At 42.7% G+C, this 24479-nt stretch overlaps 1 protein-coding gene across 4 annotated transcripts in view; it reads left to right on the top strand.

Moving 5' to 3' along the window:
• LOC111863235 (SRSF protein kinase 3) overlaps positions 1–24479 on the top strand; it is a 97904-nt gene that overhangs the window by 65554 nt on the left and 7871 nt on the right. For 3 of the 4 annotated variants that reach the window (XM_023849355.2, XM_023849356.2, XM_033750978.1), the window contains 9 exons: positions 9761–9867; positions 13464–13572; positions 14765–14852; positions 17348–17542; positions 18357–18519; positions 19866–20372; positions 22247–22483; positions 22681–22805; positions 24219–24326. In XM_023849355.2, coding sequence (XP_023705123.1) covers positions 9761–9867; positions 13464–13572; positions 14765–14852; positions 17348–17542; positions 18357–18519; positions 19866–20372; positions 22247–22483; positions 22681–22805; positions 24219–24326 — 1639 coding nt within the window. Of the gene's footprint in view, positions 1–8520; positions 9579–9760; positions 9868–13463; positions 13573–14764; positions 14853–17347; positions 17543–18356; positions 18520–19865; positions 20373–22246; positions 22484–22680; positions 22806–24218; positions 24327–24479 lie in introns of those variants that run through there. The other variant, XM_023849354.2, reaches the window with a different exon arrangement.

The raw sequence follows: 24479 nt of genomic DNA, 5'->3' as shown, positions 1-24479 counted from the left end.
CGGTCACTTCTGGCCTATTGTACCAGCCGCAGATGATAGGTGAGGGTGATTGTGGAGCAATTGATAGAATGAAGATTGGCAGGGGAACCGAAGTACTCTGTGAAAACCCGCCCCAGCGTCACTTTGTCCACCACAAATTCCACTTGAACAGACCCGGGATCGAACCCGGGCCGCCGCGGTGGGAAGCCAGTGACTAACCGCTTGAGCTATGGCGCGGCCAAAATTGGCACTAACTTCACCGACAAGCGGCGGTCGCTCGGTCGGTAGAGTTCGCTTGCGGACTACGGGTCATGGAGTTTGTTTTATTTGTTTGCTTTATAATTTTACCTGTAAAACTCACTCATTTAGGTCCAATCGACAGAACTAATCCTTATCTCCGGAGACAGAATCCAGTCTCCGAAACGTGTTTTGAAAAATAAACAGGACGGTCTTTAGATAAAGACAGGACGATGGATAATGTCCAGAAACGTAATATTTGTTTAGTGCACCATCGTCACAAAGTTTTAGATCTTATTGCAGTTTGGCAGCTCGTGAGTTGAGTGTAACAGTAGCCCCCGTCAGAAATTCCGTGTTGTGATAAAGCTCCGAAAAATATGGGGCACAAAATCTCTGTTTCCTTATCTGTATGAGGCGATAGCTGTTTGGTTCCTAAACTTAGTGTATTGACATACTCTAAACATAGCAAACGTCATGTGAAACATTTCTTTGTCCGGCTTCGTGAAACTCTGTTGAAGATGTTTCTTCATAGCTTGCGGGTATTGGAAACAATCGATACTGTGCACAAAAATAGATCACTGCACAATGTAATTGTCAATTCATGACTTCCGGTTGCCTTTCTGTAGCCAATAGATAGGAGCACTTGCAAAAAAAGGAAATGCCTCAAAAGAGGTAGGGGGACAGTAAGGCTGAAAACCCACTGACGCGACTAGTCGCGAGCGGCTACCCGCTCTTTGTCGCGCGCGTCCGTTAGTTCTACATATTGGGCATGCGACAGCTCTGCCGCCTGTGTGCCGCGTTCTAAAACTTAACCGCACGCGGCTCATAAAAGCAATACAGATAACGGCCGCTAGCGACAACACTCGACAAACAGCGCGCGGCTTGTCGCGTCATTGGGTTTTCAGCCTTAGGCTTACTGTCGTTATTGTTTTCTTTTAATGCTAGTGGGTTGGGACTAAGTCCCTTGTACTGCGGCCACTTCTGGCCTATTGTACCTGCCCCAGATGATAGGTGAGGGTGATTGTGGAGCAATTGGTGGAATGAAGATAGGCAGGGGAAACCGAAGTACTCGGAGAAAACCCACCCCAGCGCCACTTTGTCCATCACAAATCCCACTTAACCAGACCCGGGATCGAATCCGGGCTGCCGCGATGGGAAGTCAGCGACTAACCACTTGAGCTATGGCGCGGCCCATCGTTATTGGGGTTGGAATTCGATAGCTGAAAGAGATACAGCTCTGCAAGGCCACTACATTACAAAGCGAAGAACAGTAATGGAATAGACACGTTCTGATGGCACGAGAAGGAATGTCTGGCGTGACTCAACCAGTGTGGGGGGGGGGGACAGGCGGAACGGAAAGGCCGCGGTTATGTGGTCAGTCATGACATACGCAAGAAACAGAAGAATTCTGCGCTTCTGGATTCGTTTAGGAACACCGGGAACGTTATGTATGTTGGCTCTTCATAGACTGTCTCGGAAACTCACCATTGTCTCAGCCTGCTGTAGCATGTATGACTCTGTATGATCACTAACTCCGTACCTGTAGTCCGCAGGCGAAAAACGTTAACTGATAGAAACAAACCATACCTTATCGTATATAAGATGCGAGATTCCCACGTAGGTTTTCTGGGTTATGACACCGTACAGTCTCTTAGAGGGGGCACGCGGTAGCGTAGTTTGTTGAGCACTATGCTACAAGCCGGAAGGTCGCGGGTTCAGGTCCCGATGAGGTCATTGGATTGTTTTGAGTCTACCTAATCCTTCCAGCCGCACTATGGCCCTGGGGTCGACTCAGCCTCTAACAGAAATGAGCACCAGGAATATTCTTGGGGGTAAAGGACGCCAGCGCGTATGGCTGACAATCTTACTGCCATCTATGAGCCGATTGTCTAGAAAATGTGGGAACTTCAACGTCTCACAACCCTATGGGCCTCCAGGGCCCTGTTACAGGGATACCTTTACTTTTTTTACTTACAGTCTGTTAGATGGTTACCAGCCACCTGACCTAGTCTCATAATCCAGAATATCTTATATGAATACCACGTCGCGGAAATTTTAGGTACAGCGTTTTGTCTTCAGTAGTCAGAAGCTTGTTTTTGTTTGGAAGTTAAAGGTTCTAAGGTTCCGGCAGCAAAATGTACCAGGAGGGATATTAACCCTCTATGAACTTGAGGTTCTAAGGTTCCGGTAACCTAAAAGTACAAACAAAACAAAACCTACAATAAGCGGAGTTATTAACCCTCTATAAAATGGAGATTCCAAGGTTCCGGCAGCTTAAAGTACAGTCACGTATGCAGGTAACGGGACAAGAAGTTGATGGGTTCCGGATTAGGCGAAGCTGTTTATTGGGTAAGTTTGCAATTGCAATTTCAGTCACTCTGAAATAACGTCTCCATGCAATGCGATGTCTTTCGTCTTCTGGTTCTTGGCTGAGCTGGTTTCTTCTGCTCTCAGCTCTGCTCCGTTCGCCTCTGTTCTGTTTCTGACTTGTCCTGAAATCATCTGGTCTCTTATAGTCTACTGTCGGACGGACTAGAAAACACCTTCTTGATGGGTTACGTTTCGTTGCCACGGGAACCGCCCTAGCTCTGGCTTTCATTTCCGTGGTGATGTCTGTTATGTATGCGCTGTCTCGGAAACGTGTTTAACAAGCCGTTGTCTAGTAATGGACTCCGCTCTGACTCAAGATATTCCGGCCTTTAGGCGGCAAGCCACAGTACAAACCAAACAAAAGGAACGACAAAGGGGTGTATCCACCCTCTATAAAATGGAGGGTCTAAGATTCCGGCGGATTAATTTGCAGAAACAAATGTTACGGCAAGTCTGAGCGGTATGTTGACGTTAGGATATTCCTAATAGCCAGAAAATACAGTGACGCGATAGGGCGTCCGCACACCAACCGTGTCAAGACAAGCAACAAGACATGAGACAAAAGACGCAGTATTGCTTCATTCGTGATTCGTTAGCATCATGACCGGTGTGCAGCGGTTTTCATAATCTCATTCGTTTCAACTGTGCTCCTTTCCTTGCGTCATGTCGCAGACATCGCGTCCGGCGTGCTGCCTACCATAGGAGGAGCTTCTCTGTGGCCAGTTGACAAGTCGTTCCCTGCGTGTGACAGTTGTAACAAAGACCAGAAGACTCGAATATTCCTTGGAAAGTAGGAATAGACCGATCAGAGAGTTGGCCTGACAGCGTGTATCGATCTTGGCTCATAATGCGCAGTAGCTGAAATCCCTCGCGAAGAAGCAGTCCGTGTCGGTGTGTGTCCCCTTCACATCCAGATTTCGGCACTGGCCGCGCACTTCAGCACGATGGCGCTAAATTGAACGGGATTACTTACTTACTTAATCCGTTCCTCTTATACCTTTCTGGTGTCGAGGTTGCTTTTTCCTTTTGATCATTTTACAGACGGTAGGACTCCTTAGACGAGTGAACAGCTCGTCGCAAGGCCTCTACTTAAACACAGGCCAACACAAACACAGAATAAACACAGAAACATACCAAAGATTTATGCCTTGTGTGGGATTCGAACCCACGATCCTGACTTCCGAACCAACGAAGACAGTACGTGCCTCAGACTTCTCGGCTACCATGATGTGGTTACGTTATGGAGAATAAGATATAATAAAGAGTTATACAAATTATGTAAGGAGCCAGAGATCTCAGTGACGATAAAGCTAAAAGATTGCAATGGGCTGGGCACGTACAGAGAATGGATAAGGAGCGTATCCCAAAGAACATATTATACTACAGTACAACAGGCGGTAGGAGACATGCAGAGAAACCAAGAACTAGATGGATTGATGAGCTGAAAGAAGATGCAAAGAAGTTAAGGAGCGTAAGGAACCGGAAGAGAGCAGCGCAGGGCAGAGAGGAATGGAGGGGCTTGATAAGGGAGGCCAAGGCCCGACATCGGGCTGTTGCGCCATAGAAGAAGAAGAGGAAGAAGAAGAAGAAGAAGAAGAAGAAGAAGTCTCAACCTCACACATGTGTCTTCTTATTCATCTGTCTCTTCAGCCTTTATGCATTAGGCCGTGTAGCCCGTTTCAGCTTATAATTAACTTCCAAAACAATTAATCCTCTTTTGAGACTTATTGGAGCTCCGTGGAGGGAAGATTTGTCCATTTCGAGGTCACTACCTACGAAGGACAGCACAAAACACAGAAATGAGCGCCTGTGTAATTTTATGCCCAAAGTGGGATTCGATTGCACGTACCAGCGCTTGGTCCATCACAATACGCGCCTTAGACTGCGCGGATTGTTCATTATGCACAGATAATTTGAAAGGCATGTCCGATGTGCTGTTTGGTGTGCGGACACACTGCGCATGTCCTCACCCCTGCCGGGATGTTTGGTATGTTTTCACAGTATATATCCGACTAAATACACGGATAAAATGTTGAAATAGGTCATGGCCACTTCCTGCACCGAATCTTTTAGTTAGTTCAATGACCTGTGAAACGTAAGTGTTTATTTTCATTTTACCAGTTAATTGGCACGCATTTTGGGGCCCATAGTCAGGGCACCCTGCTCATAGATCACGACAATTTCCATTCTTTAGCGGTGTGGGCTGGTGGCGCCTCCACGTGTCGTGTAGCAAGAATAAACGACATTGAGACTGACGCTGCCCCTGGTGGCAGTGTACAGACTGTTTCATATTTTTGCATTCGGTAAGAATAAAAGTCTTGAAATAGCCCTCTAGACTCGTCATTGAAGGTCATGCATCCAAACATATCGCAGTGCTTTCAGTGGCGGCTGGTTTATTCACTGTAAATGCTGTGGTCTATGTATGTTTAATGATCACGCACAGTGACTGAGGCAGATTTGCGAGGAGCCAGTCTGGGCTTGTTTTTGAGGATAAAAAGAAACTCCGTTGCCTGTAGTCCGCACGCGAACTATACCGAGCGACCGCCGCGTATCGCCGAAGTAAATTCCAACTTTCGCTGATAGAGGGTGTCACGTGCCCAGCGCAGCGGATTCCAACGGCCGTTAATCTCGGTTTTCTAGACCGGAGCCGCTATTTCCTTGAAATAGCTTCTCAGTTATCCTCACGAGGCTGAGTGGACCCCGTTCCAGACCCACTACTTCACAGAAAGTCTGGTAACGCTGGGAATCGAACCCGGGACCTCTGGATCTGTAGCCAAGAACTCTGACAACTAGACCACAGAGGCGGTCTGTTTCGAGCGTTCCGAAATTCGTCTGTAGGAGTTTGAAATGCCGCATGAGACTTAAGTTTCCGGTCGCGTGCCTAGCAAGGCATTTGTATCGATTCTGGTATTCTGACTGGGCACTATCGAGAAGTTTCAGAATTGTATTGGCCTGTGCCACAAGCAGTTCCTGTGTTGCCGTCGTAGAAAATTGTAGGACGGCCCAAATATCGGTTAACTAGTAAACTGTACACCGAAAGACATTAGAAAATTTTTAATACTTACTGAATTTACAGAAAATTTGTTCGAAATGAGAACCTCCATGTTCAGTGCGCAACTCACAACACTGTGATACCGTTCTACAAAATTGAGTGTCAGGTTTATATATGAGCATTCCCGACAATAGGAGAGAACGTTTAGGTTAACTGACCTTTATACCACTCTGTGTTTATTTTTTATTATTATTATTATTGTGGCTCTCCAGCCCTCAATTGGGCCTTGGTCGCTTTTACAGTTTCTTGAGCCTATACACAGTCGGTAGGACTCCTTGGACAGGGGATCAGCCCGTCGCAAGGCCTCTACCTACACACAGAACAACGCAAACATAGGATAAACACAATACACACATCCATGCCTTGAGTAGGATTCGAACCCACGATCACAGCGTTCGAGCGAGCAACGACCCTTGATGCGTTAGACCTCGCGGCCACTGTGATCGGAAGCCACTCTATATATTAAGTAAATAAACGGACGAAACAGGTAATGAGATAATTGAAATGTAAATACCTGTACGTACACAAACAGACATGTTTACTTATGTAATTCGTATTTCTTCAGTTAGGTGGTGTATTACTTTAGAACTGGGGGTGTGGAATGGGAAGGGTAGTGAGTATTTTCAAGGTTGGCGGGGGAGGCAGACGCAGCTGAATGTCCTGTGCTTTTATTGTTCGCTCCCTTTTTGCATATTAATGAAATAGGTTGTCGTTTATTCTTGGGACCCGAAAAAGTGGACCCTGTGATTAATTAGAGACCGCCTCTGAGGTCTAGTGGTCAGAGTTCCTGGCTACAGATCCAGAGGTCCGGGTTCGATTCCCGGCGCTACCAGATTTTCTGAGAAGTAGTGGATCTGGAACGGGGTCCACTCAGCCTTGTCAGGATAATTGATGAGCTATTTCAAGGAAATAGCGGCTCCGGTCTAGAAAACCGAAATTAACCAACGGTCGTGGGGATCTGTTGCGCTGACCACGTGACACCCTCTATCCGCTAAAGTTGACATTAACTTCTCCGAAAGGGCCGCGCCATAGCTCAAGCGGTTAGTCGCTGGCTTCCCACCGCGGCGGCCCGGGTTCAATCCCGTGTCTGGTCAAGTGGGATTTGTGGTGGACAAAGTGGTGCTGGGGCAGGTTTTCTCCGAGTACTTCGGTGTCCCCTTGCCAATCTTCATTCCACCAGTTGCTCGACAATCACCCTCACCTATCATCTGGGGCTGGTACAAGAAGCCAGAAGTGGCCGCAGTACAAGGGACTTAGTCCCACCCCACTAACAATAAAAAAAAAACTTCTGCGACAAACGGCGGTCGCTCGGTAGGTACAGTTCGCTTGCGGACTACAGGTCACGGAGTTTGTCTTGTGATTAATCATACAGCACGCCATGAGGACGTATGAGGGGGTGAATGTTTAGCTGCACACAATCTCAACCTGTTCAGTAGATGGACGTGACTGGTCAGTGTGCCATTTGAGTGGATAATTCTACATTCCGATTAATTAAGATCAATTCAAGGAGGTACGTTTTATTTCTGACCAGTTATTGTGAAAGTAAGTACTGTGTAATTGCATTCAAGATTTGAATAAAAGAGGGTAAAGCTATCCATCTAAGAGACCGTGGAGGCTCGTAAAGTTGTGAAACGTCGAGGCTCCCACATTTATAGAACATCGGCTGACAGATGGCGGTGAGTTTGTCAGCCTTACGCTCCGGCCGCCCTTTACCCCCAGGAACATTCCTGGTACCCTTTTCTGTTAGAGGATCAGTCGAGCCCAGGGTCATAGTGGGGCTGGAAGTATTAGGTTAAACGAAAAATCCATTGACCTCATTGAGAATCGAACCCGTGACCTGCTGTCTTGTAGCATAGTGCCTTAACCAACTACGCTACCGCGTAGGCCAACATTTTGAAGATCCTACAGGTTTGAGAAGTTTCGGTCTGGCCTAGATGTCTGTTTAGATAAATAGCCTAAAGGTTTATGACCGAGTCATATGTAAGTCGTTAATGGTGTTAACGGGTTTATGTTTGCATTTTAGTGGTCTTTCCGCGGAACTAATTTCATTGCAAACCATCTTGCAGATGGCGGTGGAGTCTGGTTTCTTTCGGCGAGTTTCTCTTCCAGTCAGTTGAACACACAAGACGACTCTCCAATCGAATTGAAAGCACTTCTCGATACATCCCGTTTAGTACGAGTAGTTAAAGAAGACTTGTGCCCTAAAAGAGATGGGAATTTATTATCGAGTGGTAACGCTTCCGATTTGTAATGGAGAGATCGCCAGTTCGCATCTCGTCCATATGATGGACTGTCCCCAGTTACGTTTTTGTGATTAGAGGAAGTCTATCCAAGTAGTGGGTCTGCCATGGCGTTAAGAGTTATGATCGCGTGCTCTCACATCCGTACGAACGTAACTATGATCTTGTGGTATTCTGGTTTATGGCACTGTGTAATTTTGTATGTGCACCAACGTTTCGGAGGAACATACTGCCTCCATCTTCAGGGTAGGTGATGGAGTCAGGTCGTTTTTCCGAAACGTTTGTACCCACCTACCGACCTGCACGTCGTCATAATCCAGAAGACCACAGCATGAACCGTCATGGTCATGTAAACCTCTAATTTTGACATAATAAGTGCAAGGGGGACCGCAGCGTACAGTGAGGTTGAGTCACCATGTGGGAGGTACGCAGAACATGAGAATTCCGCGTTTTGTCTCGTCACTGTCCATGACCATAGCCGCCACTGTCCGTCCTGTTAAGTATTTGTGTCGGCGCTATATTGGTGTAGTTGGCCGTAAGCCCGAATGAACAGCTGAATACACTAGGCAGTACAGACTACTTCCCGTGTTATTGTACAATATTTTCCTGCCCACATCTCAAGTCTGCTTCGCAAACTCATTAGTTCAGTTCCTATACATAACGATCATTTCAATAAGAATGCGTCATCACTGTACAAATTCTCGAAATTATAAATTGTAAAATGTTGCATTTGTATTTGAGTAGAGCAGTTGATGACCTACGAAAGGATTGCGTGTCATTTTGGCTGGTGTTCCACTGTAGCATTAGGGAATCCTTAGTTCTTTAGGTCGACCCTCGAAATGAACGAAACCGTGAACTCGAAGAAGAGGCAATGTTGAAGAAGAAGTGGCAGTAAATGTGTCCATCGAAGAGGGCGGTTTAGGTGGTGTCGTATTTTCATTAATTTTCACCGGGGGTGCAATGGTATGTGCGTAAGATGTTTATAATGTGCGACATGCATCTCAACACAGAAAAATGAAAGAAAGTGTGTGCATTCAGTGTTTATCTTCTGGCCGTGAACAGTTGACGCAGACTAGTTATTTTCAAATGTTATTGGCTGTTATCAAATTTCTTTTGAGCGTATGAAATTTATGCCAGTTTCAAAGATCCTAATTTCAAGGTTTCTGTATAGTTTGGCACCTCCTGATTCGTTGTGTTGAGGATGGCATGGCGTGTGAAGCAAAACCTTCGGTTTTCGCGTATTCAATGCGAGTGGAGTGGTTGGGTCTCGACGGACAAACTCAGATTAACAATTCTATCCGAGTGGAATGGAGGGGTGTCGATTTTAGCGACCACCGAGCTGTGTGTGAAGTCGAAGAAACCACCCCTATAGTAGGAGAGGGCAGAATATTGAGTTTAACCCCTCTGAGTGACTCGTTTGCCCACACTGCAAGATGTTTTTTGCATCTGTTGGTGTTGGCTGCACTGATATGTGTATTAGGACGTGGTGCTGGGTTCCGTGTGCTCAAAGTTCCCTTTGGCCCACACAGTTGGGAAGTAGATCCTATAATTTGCGATTGGAAAGTCTCTGATCCTCCTTCCACTCCAAATGTGCGTCCACGGCGTTCTGTTTCTGCCGGCGCAGTTCTTCAAGGGTGCGTCGAAAGAAACAGGAAGCTTGTACACTGCCGTCGAGACATTGAGACTGGTGAAGTTGTCTTGTAAGTTGATCACATTCGTATGCAACCATCAGCTGCGATTTAGTTGATTAATGCATTGGCTACTGCAAGAATATGCTGCAGCTTTGCTCGGAGCCTGTCTCACACATTGATGAATTAATTTATTTCAGATTGTCATGCAGAATAATGTGTACTAAATATCATGTTTGTTTTCTTCCATACAGATCAGAACCTCGTAACACATTTTCAAACTACCCCGCTGAAGGAGAGGAAGAGGAAATTTTGGGATCAGATGACGATGAACAGGAGGACCCTCGTGATTACTGTAGAGGTGATTAATTTTCTTAATTTAATGAAATCCTGCAGATATAAGTGCTAATTAAACATATGTGATCTGACAATAAAGTTCGCGAACTCACCACGCTAAAAGTGTTACATACCTTATTGCTGATATCACTGTGGTCGCCCTCAAAGTACTTCCCCTGGGAATCCAGCGCCTAGTCCACCCTTCAAAACAATTTTGTAACTAGTTTTATGGAATGCCCTTCAGAGGTGCTGTCGTACTACCCTTGATATCATCAGTGTCATCAAAATGCCTTCCTTTCAATATTTTCCCTTATCTTCGGGAACAGAAGAAAGTCACTGGGGGATAGATCACGTGAATGGAGAGGGTGTATCTACGCAGTTATGTGTTTACTAGCTAAAGACTCCCTCACAGACAGTGCTCTGATTCAAGCACCTACATTCTCTTGATGGTACACCAAAACACACCCAGACAATAATAGATACCATTCAGAAAGAGACTGCCATAGATCAACAACAACACAGCTGTGAAACGCTGATACGCCACCGTGATCAAACCGTTTTTTTATTGCTAGTGGGGTGGGACTAAGTCCCTTGTACTGCGTCAACTTCTGGCCTATTGTACCAGCCCCAGATGATAGGTGAGGGTGATTGTGGAGCAATTAGGTGGAATGAAGATTGGCAAGGGAAACCGAAGTACTACTCGGAGAATTCCTGCCCCACCGCCACTTTGTCCACCACAAATCCTACTTGACCAGATCGGGATCGAAGATGTGATCAAACCCTGCTACGGTTTGTATCCACTGCTGCTACGGCAAGCACACGGTGGCAAGTTCGCGAACTTTATTGTCAGAACGCGTGTGTGTTCCTGTAGCATGCTAGGATATTGGTGAATTCTGGAGCCCAGCATGGAGATGTAGGGTTTTCAAAGAAGACATATGAGTGACATCATGTAATGTTTATGTCATGAACACAGGATACTTCTGAATTTTTAATGTGACAGCGTAGCATACTTAATTAGCATGTGGATATGTAATGTAGGGTAAAGTAACAGATGATGGAGGTGCTTAGGGTTGCGAGACGTCTACGCTCCCCACATTTTGTGGACAATCAGCTCACAGACAGTGGTGAGGTTGCCAGCCTTACGCGCCGGTCGCGCTTTACTCTCAAGAATATTCTTGGTACTCATTTCTGTTAGAGGCTGAGTCGACCCCAGGGTCATAGTGCTGCAGGAAGGATTAGGTCAATTAAAAGAAATCCAATGACCTCATCGGGACTTGAACCCGCGACCTTCCGGCTTGTAGCATAGTGCCCCAACCAACTACACTACTGCAAGTTAGTGATATTTAAATTGTGAATTGTAGCCCCAGTGAGAGCTGTTTTAAATGCAGCAGTTAGTTACAATTTAAGGCTTCTTCAGTGTGTCATAAAATGCTGGGAAGCTCTTGAGTAGCTTCACAATTGGCAGCTTCTCAAGAAGGGCTCAGCTCCATGAGTGAGTGAGTTAAATCTGTACATATGACAGCCGCTTAAAAGTTTTATGTGTCATTTGGAATAACATAAACACGGACCAGTACCTGAAGTGGTGTAGAAGGAGGCAGGATGCTATCACACTGTTTTGAGGAGAGTTGAAAGTCCTACTGCTACCCTTCATCAGACCTAAAACCATTTGTACTTTTGTAGTTGTCTGTTAGTACACCATAAAGCCTAATCGTGTATTTCTTCTCCCTTTCACACCCTGACAAATTGGATGTTCAGCATAAAACAGAGTGAAACATGCTGGAATGGCAGAGATTTTCCATTGTACTATCTGTGGACATCTCACTTCAGTAATTTACTGCCCAGAATATTGTGTTAGCAAATCAGAGAAGTGCACTTTTCAGAATGTATGATTCTCGGCAATTTCTTAAATGGTTACACACTGTTTTTTATTACATTCACATACCATGACCGCCTCTGTGGTCTAGTGGTCACAGTTCCAGGCTACAGACCAAGAGGTCCCGGCTTCGATTCCCGGCGCTACTAGATTTTCTGAGAAATAGTGGGTCTGGAACAGGATCCACTCTGCCTCGTGAGGATAATTGAGGAGCTATTTCAAGGAAATAGCAGCTCCGGTCTAGAAACCCGAGATTAACGTCTGTGGGGATCCATTGCACTGACCACACAACACCCTCTATCCGCTAAAGTTTGAACTAACTTCGTCAACAAGCAACGGTCACTTGGTCGGTGTAGTTCGCTTGTGGACTAAAGCCACAGAGGTTGTATTCACATACCATTCTGCTTCTTTTTGTCTCTTTAAATACTGGTAAGAAGTATGCAGAATTGTTGTAATGATTGATGGTTTCTCAATATTATATGTTGTTTTCTGCATCTCTGTATTCTGTATATGTTGATACAAGTGACTTTCAAAATTCCTTAGACATTATGCGGGCCTGATTAACTTTGTCACTCAAAGCTGTCTTAAACATAGGCAGTACAGAATGTTTTAGAATGGTGTCCTGATTGTTTTAAGTGACTTACAGAAGAGTATGTGAAATTTAAGCAGGATCGCTACTAGGTAAGTTCGGGCACATTGGTGCTCGAAAAGTGGAATATACAAGGTGTTTCAAAAAAGAGCTTTATAACTTTGAAATCTTATATAAATTTATACAGAGGACATACACAACGTTTTGAACTGTCATAGTGTAGCAAAACATACCGAGTTTCATGCACGTGGTACTGTAGTACCCAATAAGAATAGTGAAAATCATGCTCACTGTTACTGATTATTGTATAAGTGCAAAAGGATTTCCAAACTCTGAACTTTTGTATGTTTGACTTGAGTTCATTGTTTTAAAAAAAAATGTTACATGTATTTTAAGATCCTACTGTCATCTTTCCTAGGTATAAGTAGTACTAATGTCACTCAGCCCAGAAGTTCGCATGGTCGCCATGTTAATATTATTTATGTTTTACTCCCTATCTTGAGTCGACAAGCGAACTATATTGACCGAGCGACCGCCGCTTGTCGGCGAAATTAGTGCCAACTTTAGCGGCTAGAGGGTGTCACTTGGTCAGCGCAACGGATCCTCATGGCCGTTAATCTCGGTTTTCAAGACCGGAGCAGCTATTTCCGTGAAATAGCTCCTCGATTATCCTCACGAGGCTGAGTGGACCCCTTTCTAGACCCACCACTTCTCAGAAAATATAGTAACGCCGGGAATCGAACCCGGACCTCTAGATCTGTAGCAACTCTGACCACTAGACAGAGGCGATCCATTATTTACGTTAGGAAATTAAAAAGTATGAATTGAGGGATACCCCCTCAGGCCTTCACAACAAGTTTCTTGAAGATCTGTCATTTGGTTCAGAAGTTACTACAGGGGACATGCACATGGGCAAAATATCATAAGGAGTGATTCCTTATGAAATATAACTGTGTATGTAGTAGTATATTCATAATGTATTATTACAGCTAATCTTCTTGGGTTCTCAGACATGTCGATTGGTTAAAAATTATTGCTTCATCGGGGACTGTTTTTGATCCCATCATCAGGGTCTGATGTGACAGCCAAACCATCCTAGCAACACTTCCATACTAGATGTACTAAGTCTGGAAATGATTAGTTCATGTTCTGTTTGCAGGGGGATATCATCCTGTAAAAATTGGCGATCTGTTCCACAATCGATACCATGTGGTCCGAAAGCTTGGCTGGGGTCATTTTTCTACAGTCTGGCTGTGCTGGGACTTGATGTAAGTAAGCACAACATATTAAGCATATATTTTATATCAAAATTTTCACTGATTTTTTTTAAGGAACTAGTTTTTTACATCTTTTCAGGTGGATGTCACGTAATATTCTAAGTAGTTCTTAAAATAGGCCTCAGTCATGTTCTGTCACTTAACCTGTTTCCATGCATCATTCTTTCACGTCTCTTCAAAATGTATAACCTTGATACTGAGAAAGGTGGCTCTCCACCTGCTTCCCACAGTAGCAACCCAGTTTCAAGCCCAGGTCAAGTGATGTTGGATTTGTGGTGGACAAATTGGTACTGACGCAGTTTTCTCCATGTACTTCTGTTTCCCCTGCAAATTATCCTTCCACCAACTGCTCCACATTCATCATCTATCATCTGGGGCTGGTACAATAGGCCAATAGTGGCCAACATACCAAGTGGACTGTCTCACTCCACTCCAAGGAAATAACTAAACTACTAAGAAAGTTGTTTGAGGTGGTTGTGTTTCTGACTTGTATCCACACTGGTTTAAATCCTGGCTGGGACACCAGCTATCATGATTTGTGATTTGTGGGCTTTACGCAGCCCCTCCAGGCAAATTTCAGGGTAGTGCCTTAAATTCTGTGAAGACCACTTCTTTTCACATCCAATCCAATTTATTGTTCACTATTATCCAATCATTCATAGCTATATAGTTGAGTTACTGACAGTATTATTAAATAAACTACAAAAATAATTTTGGTAGTTCATAGAAAATTAATAATAAACTGCGAAATGTACAGCCTCTGACTTTCATTCCACCTCACACTCTGCCTATGCAAACGGTATGTCAACAGACAGAACTGTAACATTTATCAACAGAAAGTAGTGGGAGGTTGATGACATAAAGCGTCAATTATTCTTCTAATAATTTAAGTACAAGCAAAGGCTACAGGACTGAGTATCTTTGCAATTTGAGTTTTTACATATTACATCCATTGTGATCATTGCTAATACTCTTAATGTACACGATTTTCTCCTTCCTTAAATTGTAAAGATTTTCCTGTCTCCCATGTATACCACCTAGCACAGAAGAAATGGATCCAAAATGAAAACTTTTTTCTTAAGGGAATACAATTAGTTCATAGTTCCCTGCAGTGTTTTTACAATGTAAAGTCTTTCTGAGACATCTGACAAATGTTTAAATGTTAAACTTGATCCTGTTTTAGGGCCAAACGTTTTGTAGCTCTCAAAGTGGTAAAGAGTGCTGCCCATTACACTGAGACAGCCCTGGATGAAATCAAATTGCTCAAATGTGTAAGTTTTTAAATTTGTGTTGTTGTATGGATGACAGTCATTTATCTTTATATGAAGTGTCTACTCTAACAGTAGCTGTTTTATGTTAATGACATTTTGTGATGTATTTTGTTGTATTAGTTTACATTAAGTATTGCAGATAAGCTGAAATATCGTCATTATCCCTCCTATTTTCCTTCTTATTTCTTTCTTTCTCATACTCATATTATGAGATAGTGCTGTAAATGCAAAAGAAGTTGATGTCAGAATGTAGCTTCAGAGGAACCTATTGACTTCGTCTTCATGGTAGAAGAGCAAACTTATATGAAGGAGAGTCAGTAAACAAGTCACAAATGGATATAAAACGTGAAATATGTGATATTCAAACCTGAGGAAAACATTTATTTCTAGACATATCCTCCACCAACACTGATACACTTGTACCCATCGCTTTACCAGTGTGTCGAAACCTGCAGCATGTCTTGACTGTTCTCTCAACCAATTCTGCGCTTGTTTGGGCATCACTTGTGGTTTTAGAATGTCCTTGAGATAATTTCTTAACCCAGTTATGAACCGCTTTACACAACAAACTCTTCCCACTGTAAACAGGAAATGTTTCTTTATGAATATCCTTTGCATTAGTCCTCTTGCCCACAGAAAATGCAAAACAGAACACTACTCCTCGGTAGTACACATCTCAAGCACATTTTCCATTTCAACACTGAATCCAGCCTGTGAACATGCGCATGCATGTCTGCTACCTAGACTGTCATGATGCTTAACTATGCTACTACCTACTGATGCTAATAGAGAACGTATTGCTTCCATTACAGCTGTTTTACTTCCTGTCTGATTTACAAGGTGTGTCCCAAAAGTCATGAAATAGACTCTCCCATGCCTGGTACGCCCCCTCAAAGGCCTCGACGGGAACCTCATTTAAAGCTGTTGTCACGGCCGCTTGGATAGCCTGAATACTTTCAAAACGGCGTCCTTTGAGTGCAGTCTTGATCCTCGGGAACAAAAAGAAGTCGGCCGGAGCTAGGTCGGGGCTGTAGGGTGGCTGCGGCAGCGTTGCCACGTGGTGCTTCGCCAGGAACTCACGGATGAGCAGAGACGTGTGGCTGGGCGCATTGTCATGATGCACCGCCAGTTAGCGGCGATGTCTTTTTGCACGCTGATGACCCTTTTCCTTAATCTTTCTAGAACATCCACGTAGTAGGGAGTGTTGACGGTCTGTCCTTGGGGTAAAAACTCTTTGTGGACCACACCCTTGGCGTTGAAAAAGACGATGAGCATTGTTTTCACTTTGGATTTGCTCATCTTCGCCTTCTTCGGTTTCGGGGAAGCCGGGGTGTGCCATTCAGCACTCTGGCGCTTCATTTCTGGGTCATACTCAAATGTACACGTTTCATCACCGGTAATAACACAGTCTAAACAATGAGGTTCAATTTCCACACGTTCCTTCAATTCACTCGTGATCAACACTCAATTGGCCTTTTGCTCATCCGTCAACAATTTGGGGACCAGCTTCGCGCACACCTTTCACATGTTCAATTCGTCTATAACGATGTGATGCACAACGGTTTTTGGAATGTTCAGAGTGTCGGCTAACAACCGGACAGTCATTCGACGGTCAGTATTCAACAAGTCACGCACACGAGTCACATTTTCATCGGTTTGGCTTGTTGATGGCCATCCAGAGTGGGGGTCATCTTCCACTCCTTCCTGGTCCTCCTTAAACTTCTTCACCCACCTTGTAACTTGCACATATGATAGAGCAGACTCCCCATAGGCTTGCCTAAGCAGTTCGTGAGTTTCGGCAGCTTTTTTGTTGATCTTTGTGCAGAACTTGACCGGCCAACGTTGTATCGCACGCCGTGACATGGTCACAAAACACAGGTGCACTAAATCAGTGATACTGACGCCTCCGATGCTCAAGCAGACTGACCTTGGGCACGCTGTGAAGCTAAAGGCCTCCCCCCCCCAACCCAACCGGTTCCAAGCGCCCCGACCAGTAGGAGCGCGGGAAAGAAACATATTTCATGGCTTTTGGGACACACCTTGTATTTACCGACTCTCCCTTGTATAATTTTACCTAATGTTTTATATGGATGTGACACAGTCAAAATGTATTGTGGCTACTCCATTGCCTATGATCATCCTGCCAGATGTCATTTCATAGTACATGACTTCTGTAGCTCACAGACTAATAATTATTCACGAACGTCTTAACATTCATTGAGTATTATGTCCACAGTAATTGTCCATGTTAGAGACTATTTTCCATTTTAAAAATGTGTTTTCTGCTTGAAATTAGGCTCTGTTGGGCCAGGGACATATTTCTGGTTCATTAAGTTTCCATTGTGAGAAAATTTGTTCTTAATGTCATGAAACCTAGATTTTGCCTTGAATGCAACAGTAACATTATCGCAAGCTTCAAGAATTGGAATATAACAAGTAACAGACTTTAGTGACAGATGAAGAAGAACGTGAATTAGTGGAATGTTTCTTCACAGGTACGAGAAAGTGATGTAGAGGACCAGAAACGAGACAAGACTGTTCAATTGTTGGATGACTTCAAAATCAGTGGAGTAAATGGAACCCACGTATGCATGGTCTTTGAAGTGTTGGGTCATAACCTCCTTAAATTGATTATTCGCAGCAACTACCGGGGTATTCCATTGAAAAATGTGAAAGTCATCGTAAGACAGGTACTTCTAAGATACTTTTGCTAAATAATAATTTTGACTGTCTCAGTAACATTATTATAAGAAATAAAATAAGTTACATTTAAATGGTTATGATTTTATAAAAGTAATTTAGTAAATACATGTATTTTATTTAGCCGGTCACGTTAACCGAGCGGTCTAAGGCGTGCACTGTCTTCGCTCGCTCGGAAGCCGGGATTGTGGGTTCAAATCCCACTCAGGACATGGATGTTTGTGTGCGTTTTTCTATGTTTGTGTACAGGTAGAGGCCTTGTGATGAGCTGATCACCCGCCCAAGGAGTCCTACCGAATGTGTAAGATCTAGAAAAACCGAAGTGAACGGAGAAGTTCATGGGGGTAGGCCTAGGCTCACTGGGGCTGTAGTGCCAAGGAAAAAAAAATATATTTTATTTATTTTACAGTGGGTTCTCAATTATCCTTGAAAGATCATGTGATTTATAGATTAAGCAAGCCAGTATCCTAAATATCAAGGCCGAGGTTATGTACACAGTGTCCATCTCAGCTTTTCATGTTTCAAACCTTCCCTTCTGTTACCCATTGCTCATGAGAGCAGTGAGCAGATGGTCTGAAGTTGACTGTACAATTCTTGTTTATGGATAGGCAAAATTAAGGATGAAGACAAAACACTGATTGCAGAAACTATAGAAAATCATAAATAAATAGGTAAATTTTACAAAAGTCTGAATATTAACATATTTGAATACCAGTAATAATTGCAGAAATTTTTAAAATTCCTGACATGCTCCTTTATGCTCAGTTACCTTTGGTTTTTATGCACTTACTCATCTCTTTTCAGGTGTTGGAGGGGCTAGATTATCTTCACAGAAAATGTAACATTATTCATACTGACATAAAGCCAGAAAATATCCTTTTATGTGTGGAGGAAAGTTATGTTCGTAAATTGGCATCTGAAGCCACTCAGTGGCAGAAAATGGGAATAAAACTACCTGGATCTCTAGGTATGCAACATAGAATAATGAATTCCATTACATTACTTTGAATTTAAAATTCACACCTCACTCACTCTTGGAGCTGACCACTTCTTGAGGAGCTGCCAATTCTGCAGCTACTCAAGAATTTCCCAGCATTTTATGGAACCCGAAGGTTCATTATCGTGTTCACAAGAGCCCTCCACTGGCCCCTATCCTGAACCAGATCAATCCAATCCATGCCATCCCATCCCATCCTATCTCTCTAAGATCCATTTTAATATTATTATTGTCGTGCTTGCCTGTAGTATAACGCACGCAGTCACAGGAGCAAGACACAACAAAGAGCACGATACACACGAATGTATGAAGTGCTCCGACAGAGGAGGATTGGCGTGATTTGCATGTTGAGATATGACGTAAGGATGATGAATCCTGAAAAGTTTTAATATTTAAAATCTATTATATATGACGAATATATATTTTAGTCATTTTAATATGAAGACATCAGGGCATGCAATGCAGTAGTTAGACGTGCATAGAGAAAACGCACCTGGAGATGGCACATTGGTGCTGAAACATGTAGTGCAAAAGAGAAGAGTAAGGTGAAAAATTGTACGCACTGTAAGACGGTTAGCATAAATCATGGACATTTCTCAATTTATGTTTAAATTTATTAATGTCATATGCAACTTGCTTGATATTGAGGGGCAGGGGGTTAAATAATGTAATACAGGAATAGTATACTCCTTTTTGAACTTCAGTTAGACTTACTAAAGGAACGTGAAGGTGTAATTTTTGTCAGGTATTTATTTTATGCAAATCATAATTTATTATAAATAAATCTTTATGCTTTACAACAAACATAAGAGTTGAAAAAATGTATTGGGAGTAAAAAGTTAAAATTCTTTCCAATTATTATACCATACCATTATAATTATTTCCAAGTATTAATAAGCTCCATGGACCTCTTATAATTTAGTGTGGATGGTGGGTGTTTTACTCTTGGAAATGCAATTGGGACTTTTCTGTTAACTATAATATATAACACATTGAAATCATTGTAGTGTCCATGCAGTCTCCTGTCCAGTGCAGAGAAATAAACAAGTATATATATAGTAGGCACATTATTTTTGTGCTAATACCACACTGTTTTAGTTCTTGCATATCAGAAGTGTCCTCAGGCTTGAAGTAAGAATACCATCGCACATCTCTTCCCATAGCCAAGATTATAGCTATGTGCCCCCTTTACGATCTTGGCTTGATTCCAAGCACAGAAAAAGAAAGCTTTGTCCCATGGGCTTATCATCTTTGTAATTTTTTTTTAACTGAACAGATAAATAAGTAAATAATGTAATATTATTTCTGTTCATCAGTAAGCACAGCTCCAAAGGAGTATCAGGCTCCTGATCTTAACGCCAAAATGTCCAAGAATAAGAAGAAGAGATTAAAGAAAAAAGCTAAACGCCAGGCTGAGCTACTAGAAAAGCAAATCCAGCAACTTGAAGAATTGGAGGAACTACCAAACAATTCTGCAACCCACGAGGAAACTGGTGATCTGGAAACTGAGGTGGATGGTGATGGAGACGCAGATGCAGCGGAAGATCCAGATTGTGATGTTGGGAATGAAGGACCAAGTACTGGAGAATGTGAAGGTGTAAAGGTTACAGCACCCACATCTGCACCTCTACCCCGGATACCAGCGCATCATTGCATAACTGCATTGGAACCAACTGCTGACCATGCCAGCCTTGAACTGCCTACCACCTCCAAGACAGGCTCAATAAGTGCGTCAATACTGGATACCAAAATTCAACAACAGGATTCTGTTGCTGATATTAGTCCTCTACTCAATGGTGATAAGACAGTAAAGCCTAAAAGTAGTGAGTATTGATCTTTCAATTAATATAGCATAATCGGTATAGTGCTTGGCTATGGGCTGGACAGCTGAGGGATCAAAGTTTGAGTCCCGGTAATGTCAAGAACTTTCTCTTCCCCACATCATCCAGCCTCCTGTCCATTGGGTACCAGGGTAAAGTTGCAGGGGTGTGACACTAACCACTACCCTCAAACTACTGCTGAAGTCAAGAAAATGGGGATCTATACATCCACTCCCCCATATGTCTTCATGGCGTAGTGCTTAATTAGTTAAGCACACAGACAACTTTACCTTTACTTTAGGAGAATGGCATTCTTGATTTTTCTTTCCCTTGACAAAAGTTATGGAAATTGTTTCCCGCCGAGTTACACGGTATAACTTCTATCATATGCTACGAATGACAAGACATATTCAGTGGAACTGACTGGTTATCCCTAGTGGTTCACGAATTCAGTACTTAACAATTTTTGTGGAAGAAGTCGTCTGGAAAATAGGAAAAAGCTTCTTTACATTTTTTTTGTCCCCCGTGTGAAGACCATTTTTGGGAAATTCAGATATATAAGGGATCTTTACAACATTAGGATAGTCTTCAACACAAACATATTCGTAAAAATTCGCTCATGAGAACCAGACCAGAAAGAATTCCACAGCGTACATTAAGTTGCATGTTTGGTATTTCCTGTAAATGTGGCGGAACTTACACTGATGATGCAGGTACGCCACTAGCTGTGCTGCTCTGGGAATGTGGGCATAAGCTTGAAAGACTCTAGACTGGCCTAGCATGCCTATGAAGAAGGTCATTAGATAGGGAGGAATGATGTCAGAATGTTGCAAATTGACACTACCAGCAGCTACAGGAAATAACAAGAAAGTGCCCACACTGTGTATTTTACATCCTGTAAACCAACTTCTCCCACATGTATTGTCCTTATCGGCAAGAAGGTTGGTAACTTAGATCAGAGTTCAGTAGCATCTGGTAGGCTGTTCTTGCTTATCTCTGGTATTGTCATTTGGGCATTCTGTTTTCCTTCCACAGAGGGCATTAGTGGCAGGAAGGTATTGTTCTTGTATGGGACGGAAATTTCGGTCTTCTGAGGAAGTGTCTGTGAGTTTGGTTTGGTCCACTGCAAATTTGTTTATTGTCTGCCATTGACAAACCCTGATCCCAGGAACGTATAAAGATATACTCAACAGCTCTTTCATTTTAACAGACCTAAATGAACAAGTGTCTTCCTTCCTTCTCATATGAGAACTGAAATACTTTCATGCCAGAAACGTTTTTTTTGTAGAATATTAGGTGATAAACGAATCTAAAAAGTCTGTAATCCTGAGTGTCATATAACATTAACAGAACCCTTCAGAACTCTTTACAACGTTCTGTTCTACAACACAGAGTCATTAGTGTGGGATTTTGCTAGCAGCAGATTTGTACAGTTTTTGTACATTAATGTTCTTTTGTTATGTGGGAGTGGGACAGCTCACCAGTCTTGTTTATTTTTATTTTGTATAATGTTCAGTTTAGAATAATGAACCAGATGTGACCTCTGATGACTTGTGGGAAAATGTGAACATCTTACTAACATCCTCATTTTCTGCAGAAGTACATATTCTAGCCAATTCTTCTATAGAGAATTTCGTATTGAGAAACCAAATAAATACTAAGAATTGGCATCAGTGCATAACATTCAACACTGATACTGCACTGAGTCATCACAGATATGTGTGGTCATCACAGATTTTAACCAAACAACTGTGGTACAGCACTGGTCCATAACTGATACGACACTGATATGTGTGAATGGACTTTTCTCTTGTCTTGAATAGCTTTGTTTTCGTGGGATGTGGAGGTACAGGTGTATTTTGTTCCTATGCCAACAGCACTAGAGAACAGAAAGAGTTTTGCAGAAATGGAACATGCAGAAGTGAAACCAGCTGATATACACACACTGCTAGAGATCCCAGACTCAGACTCCAATAATGTATTCTGCAATGGGCATAATTTATCAACAGCTGCGAGTGAGAGCGACCGGGACCAACGTGCACCTCTGGGACGTAGCGAGAGTCAAGCAATCTCAAGCATCAGGGAATCTTCTCAAGAGTGTGATGTTGACAGAGGTGGGTAGCTTCCATGTTGATTCATATCAGTGTCTCCTGCATCTCCATGGCAAAAGTATAATACACACTCGCACGCACACGCACAGATATGCACATACACACATGTATATATCACACTGGAGAATTAAGAGCAAGTTGTGCACTAAGTTATGGATCGCAAAATGGAAAATGTCGCAAATTATTTAAATTCTATGTAGGAAAACCATTCCGTCGCGTGGCATCATGTCCAGATGCCAAGCAGTTGGTGAACCAACCAGATCCAGTTCATGACGTATGTGATATTAAAGTGAAGATAGCAGACCTTGGAAATGCATGTTGGTCGGTAAGTATATTTGCATAATGCATATATAGGTAAGTAGAAGATATACTTCAGTAAAATCGTTTGGAAATGAACTTATGTTTGTTAGGGTTTAGAATCATATTTTGTTCTCCCCCTAACCTTTTTTTTTTTGTTTATCTTTTTAATTTGGTTATTTAACGATTCTGGATCTATACAGCATCAGTTTTCTTTTTGGTGTTCTCCCAGAATCCATCCTTGAAACCTTAATCTTCCACAGTAGCGTAAATATGCTTTCACTTATATGTAGGTCTCCCTCTCTTCATGCACCTCCTGCTCCTCCTCATCCTACTCTTCATGTTCTTCATACAGCTCCCACTCCTGTGCCTACTCCTGCTCCTACTTCTATACCTAATCCTACACCTCCATTTTCTCCTGCTCCTGCTCCTGCTCTTGTGAAACCTCCTGGTGCTCCCGTTGCTCCTTGTATTCCAGCTTATCCTTCTGCTGATCCTTGTCCTACTCCTGTTACTCATATTCCTACTACTATGCCTACTCCTACTCTTGCATCTGCTCCTTCTGCTCCCACACTTCCTGCTCCTCATCATCATCATCTTCCTTGCTGTTGTCTTCCCCTTGTCATCATCCTTGCCTTTTTGTCATCCTCACCCTCTTCATCATCCTCCCCTGGTCGTCTTTGTTGTTGTCTGCCCCCCTCTTAATTGTCTTCTTCATCATCAGCATCTTTCCCCCTCCCTCTTCCTGCTGTAAACGTTTGCAGTACATTTCTGGTAATATTTCCTCAATGCATTCAGTATGACTACCATTTTAGGACTCTGTTTTGTAGTTCCTTCATCACTTATGAAGTTACTCCATTTCTTGCCATGATAGTTCATTCCTAGCTCTGCTTTCCATTGTTATATGAAGACATCTTAAATAATGGGACTCATCAGCCCTTGTTTTGTTTCCCAGTTGTTCCAGTCATTGACCACATTTCCTCTCCATAAAACAGAATACTTTCAACTGTGCTATGAAATACATTTTTGCTTAATTTCCTGAGATTATATTTTATTACATAAGATTTCAAGTAAGGTTTTTCTTAAAATTCTCCGAGGGATTGTCTTTAAATATCTCTGTCACATGTTTCACCATTTGTTATTGACCCAAAGCATTTAAAGGAGTCACAGTTTTAATGAATCCTTCCCCTATGTCTAACTTCCCAATTTCTTTCTGTGTACATAGGTACATTAGTTTAGTTTTAACACCAAGTTCTTTATTTTACTCTTTTAATGTCTTTATCATGTGCCTCACTTCTTTTTAACCTTATACAGACATCATTTGGCAATGTGAGTATTCTGCTCCTTAACTTAGAACCTTCATTCTGATGAAAGCCTGCTCAAAATACATAATATTATTAAATATTGTTTAATTTATACACACTGATTATGTATGTTACAGTATCACCATTTTACAGAAGATATCCAGACACGACAGTACCGTTGTTTGGAAGTACTGTTGGGTGCTGGATATGGAACACCAGCTGACATCTGGAGTACTGCCTGCATGGTGAGTGACACACCAGATAACACTGAAAAAGAAATTGGCATTTATTGCTCTCACTCAGCCACTCATGGAGCTCAGCCCTTCTTCAGAAGCCGCCAATTCTGCAGCTACTCAAGAGCTTCTCAAGATGTTATGGAACCCGACGGTTCATTACCG

Source organism: Cryptotermes secundus, unplaced genomic scaffold (genome assembly GCF_002891405.2).
Source record: "Cryptotermes secundus unplaced genomic scaffold, Csec_1.0 scaffold688, whole genome shotgun sequence".
Classification (NCBI taxonomy): domain Eukaryota; kingdom Metazoa; phylum Arthropoda; class Insecta; order Blattodea; family Kalotermitidae; genus Cryptotermes; species Cryptotermes secundus.
Note: the sequence above shows the minus strand (reverse complement) of the source record. Positions and strands in the feature narration are given on the sequence as shown.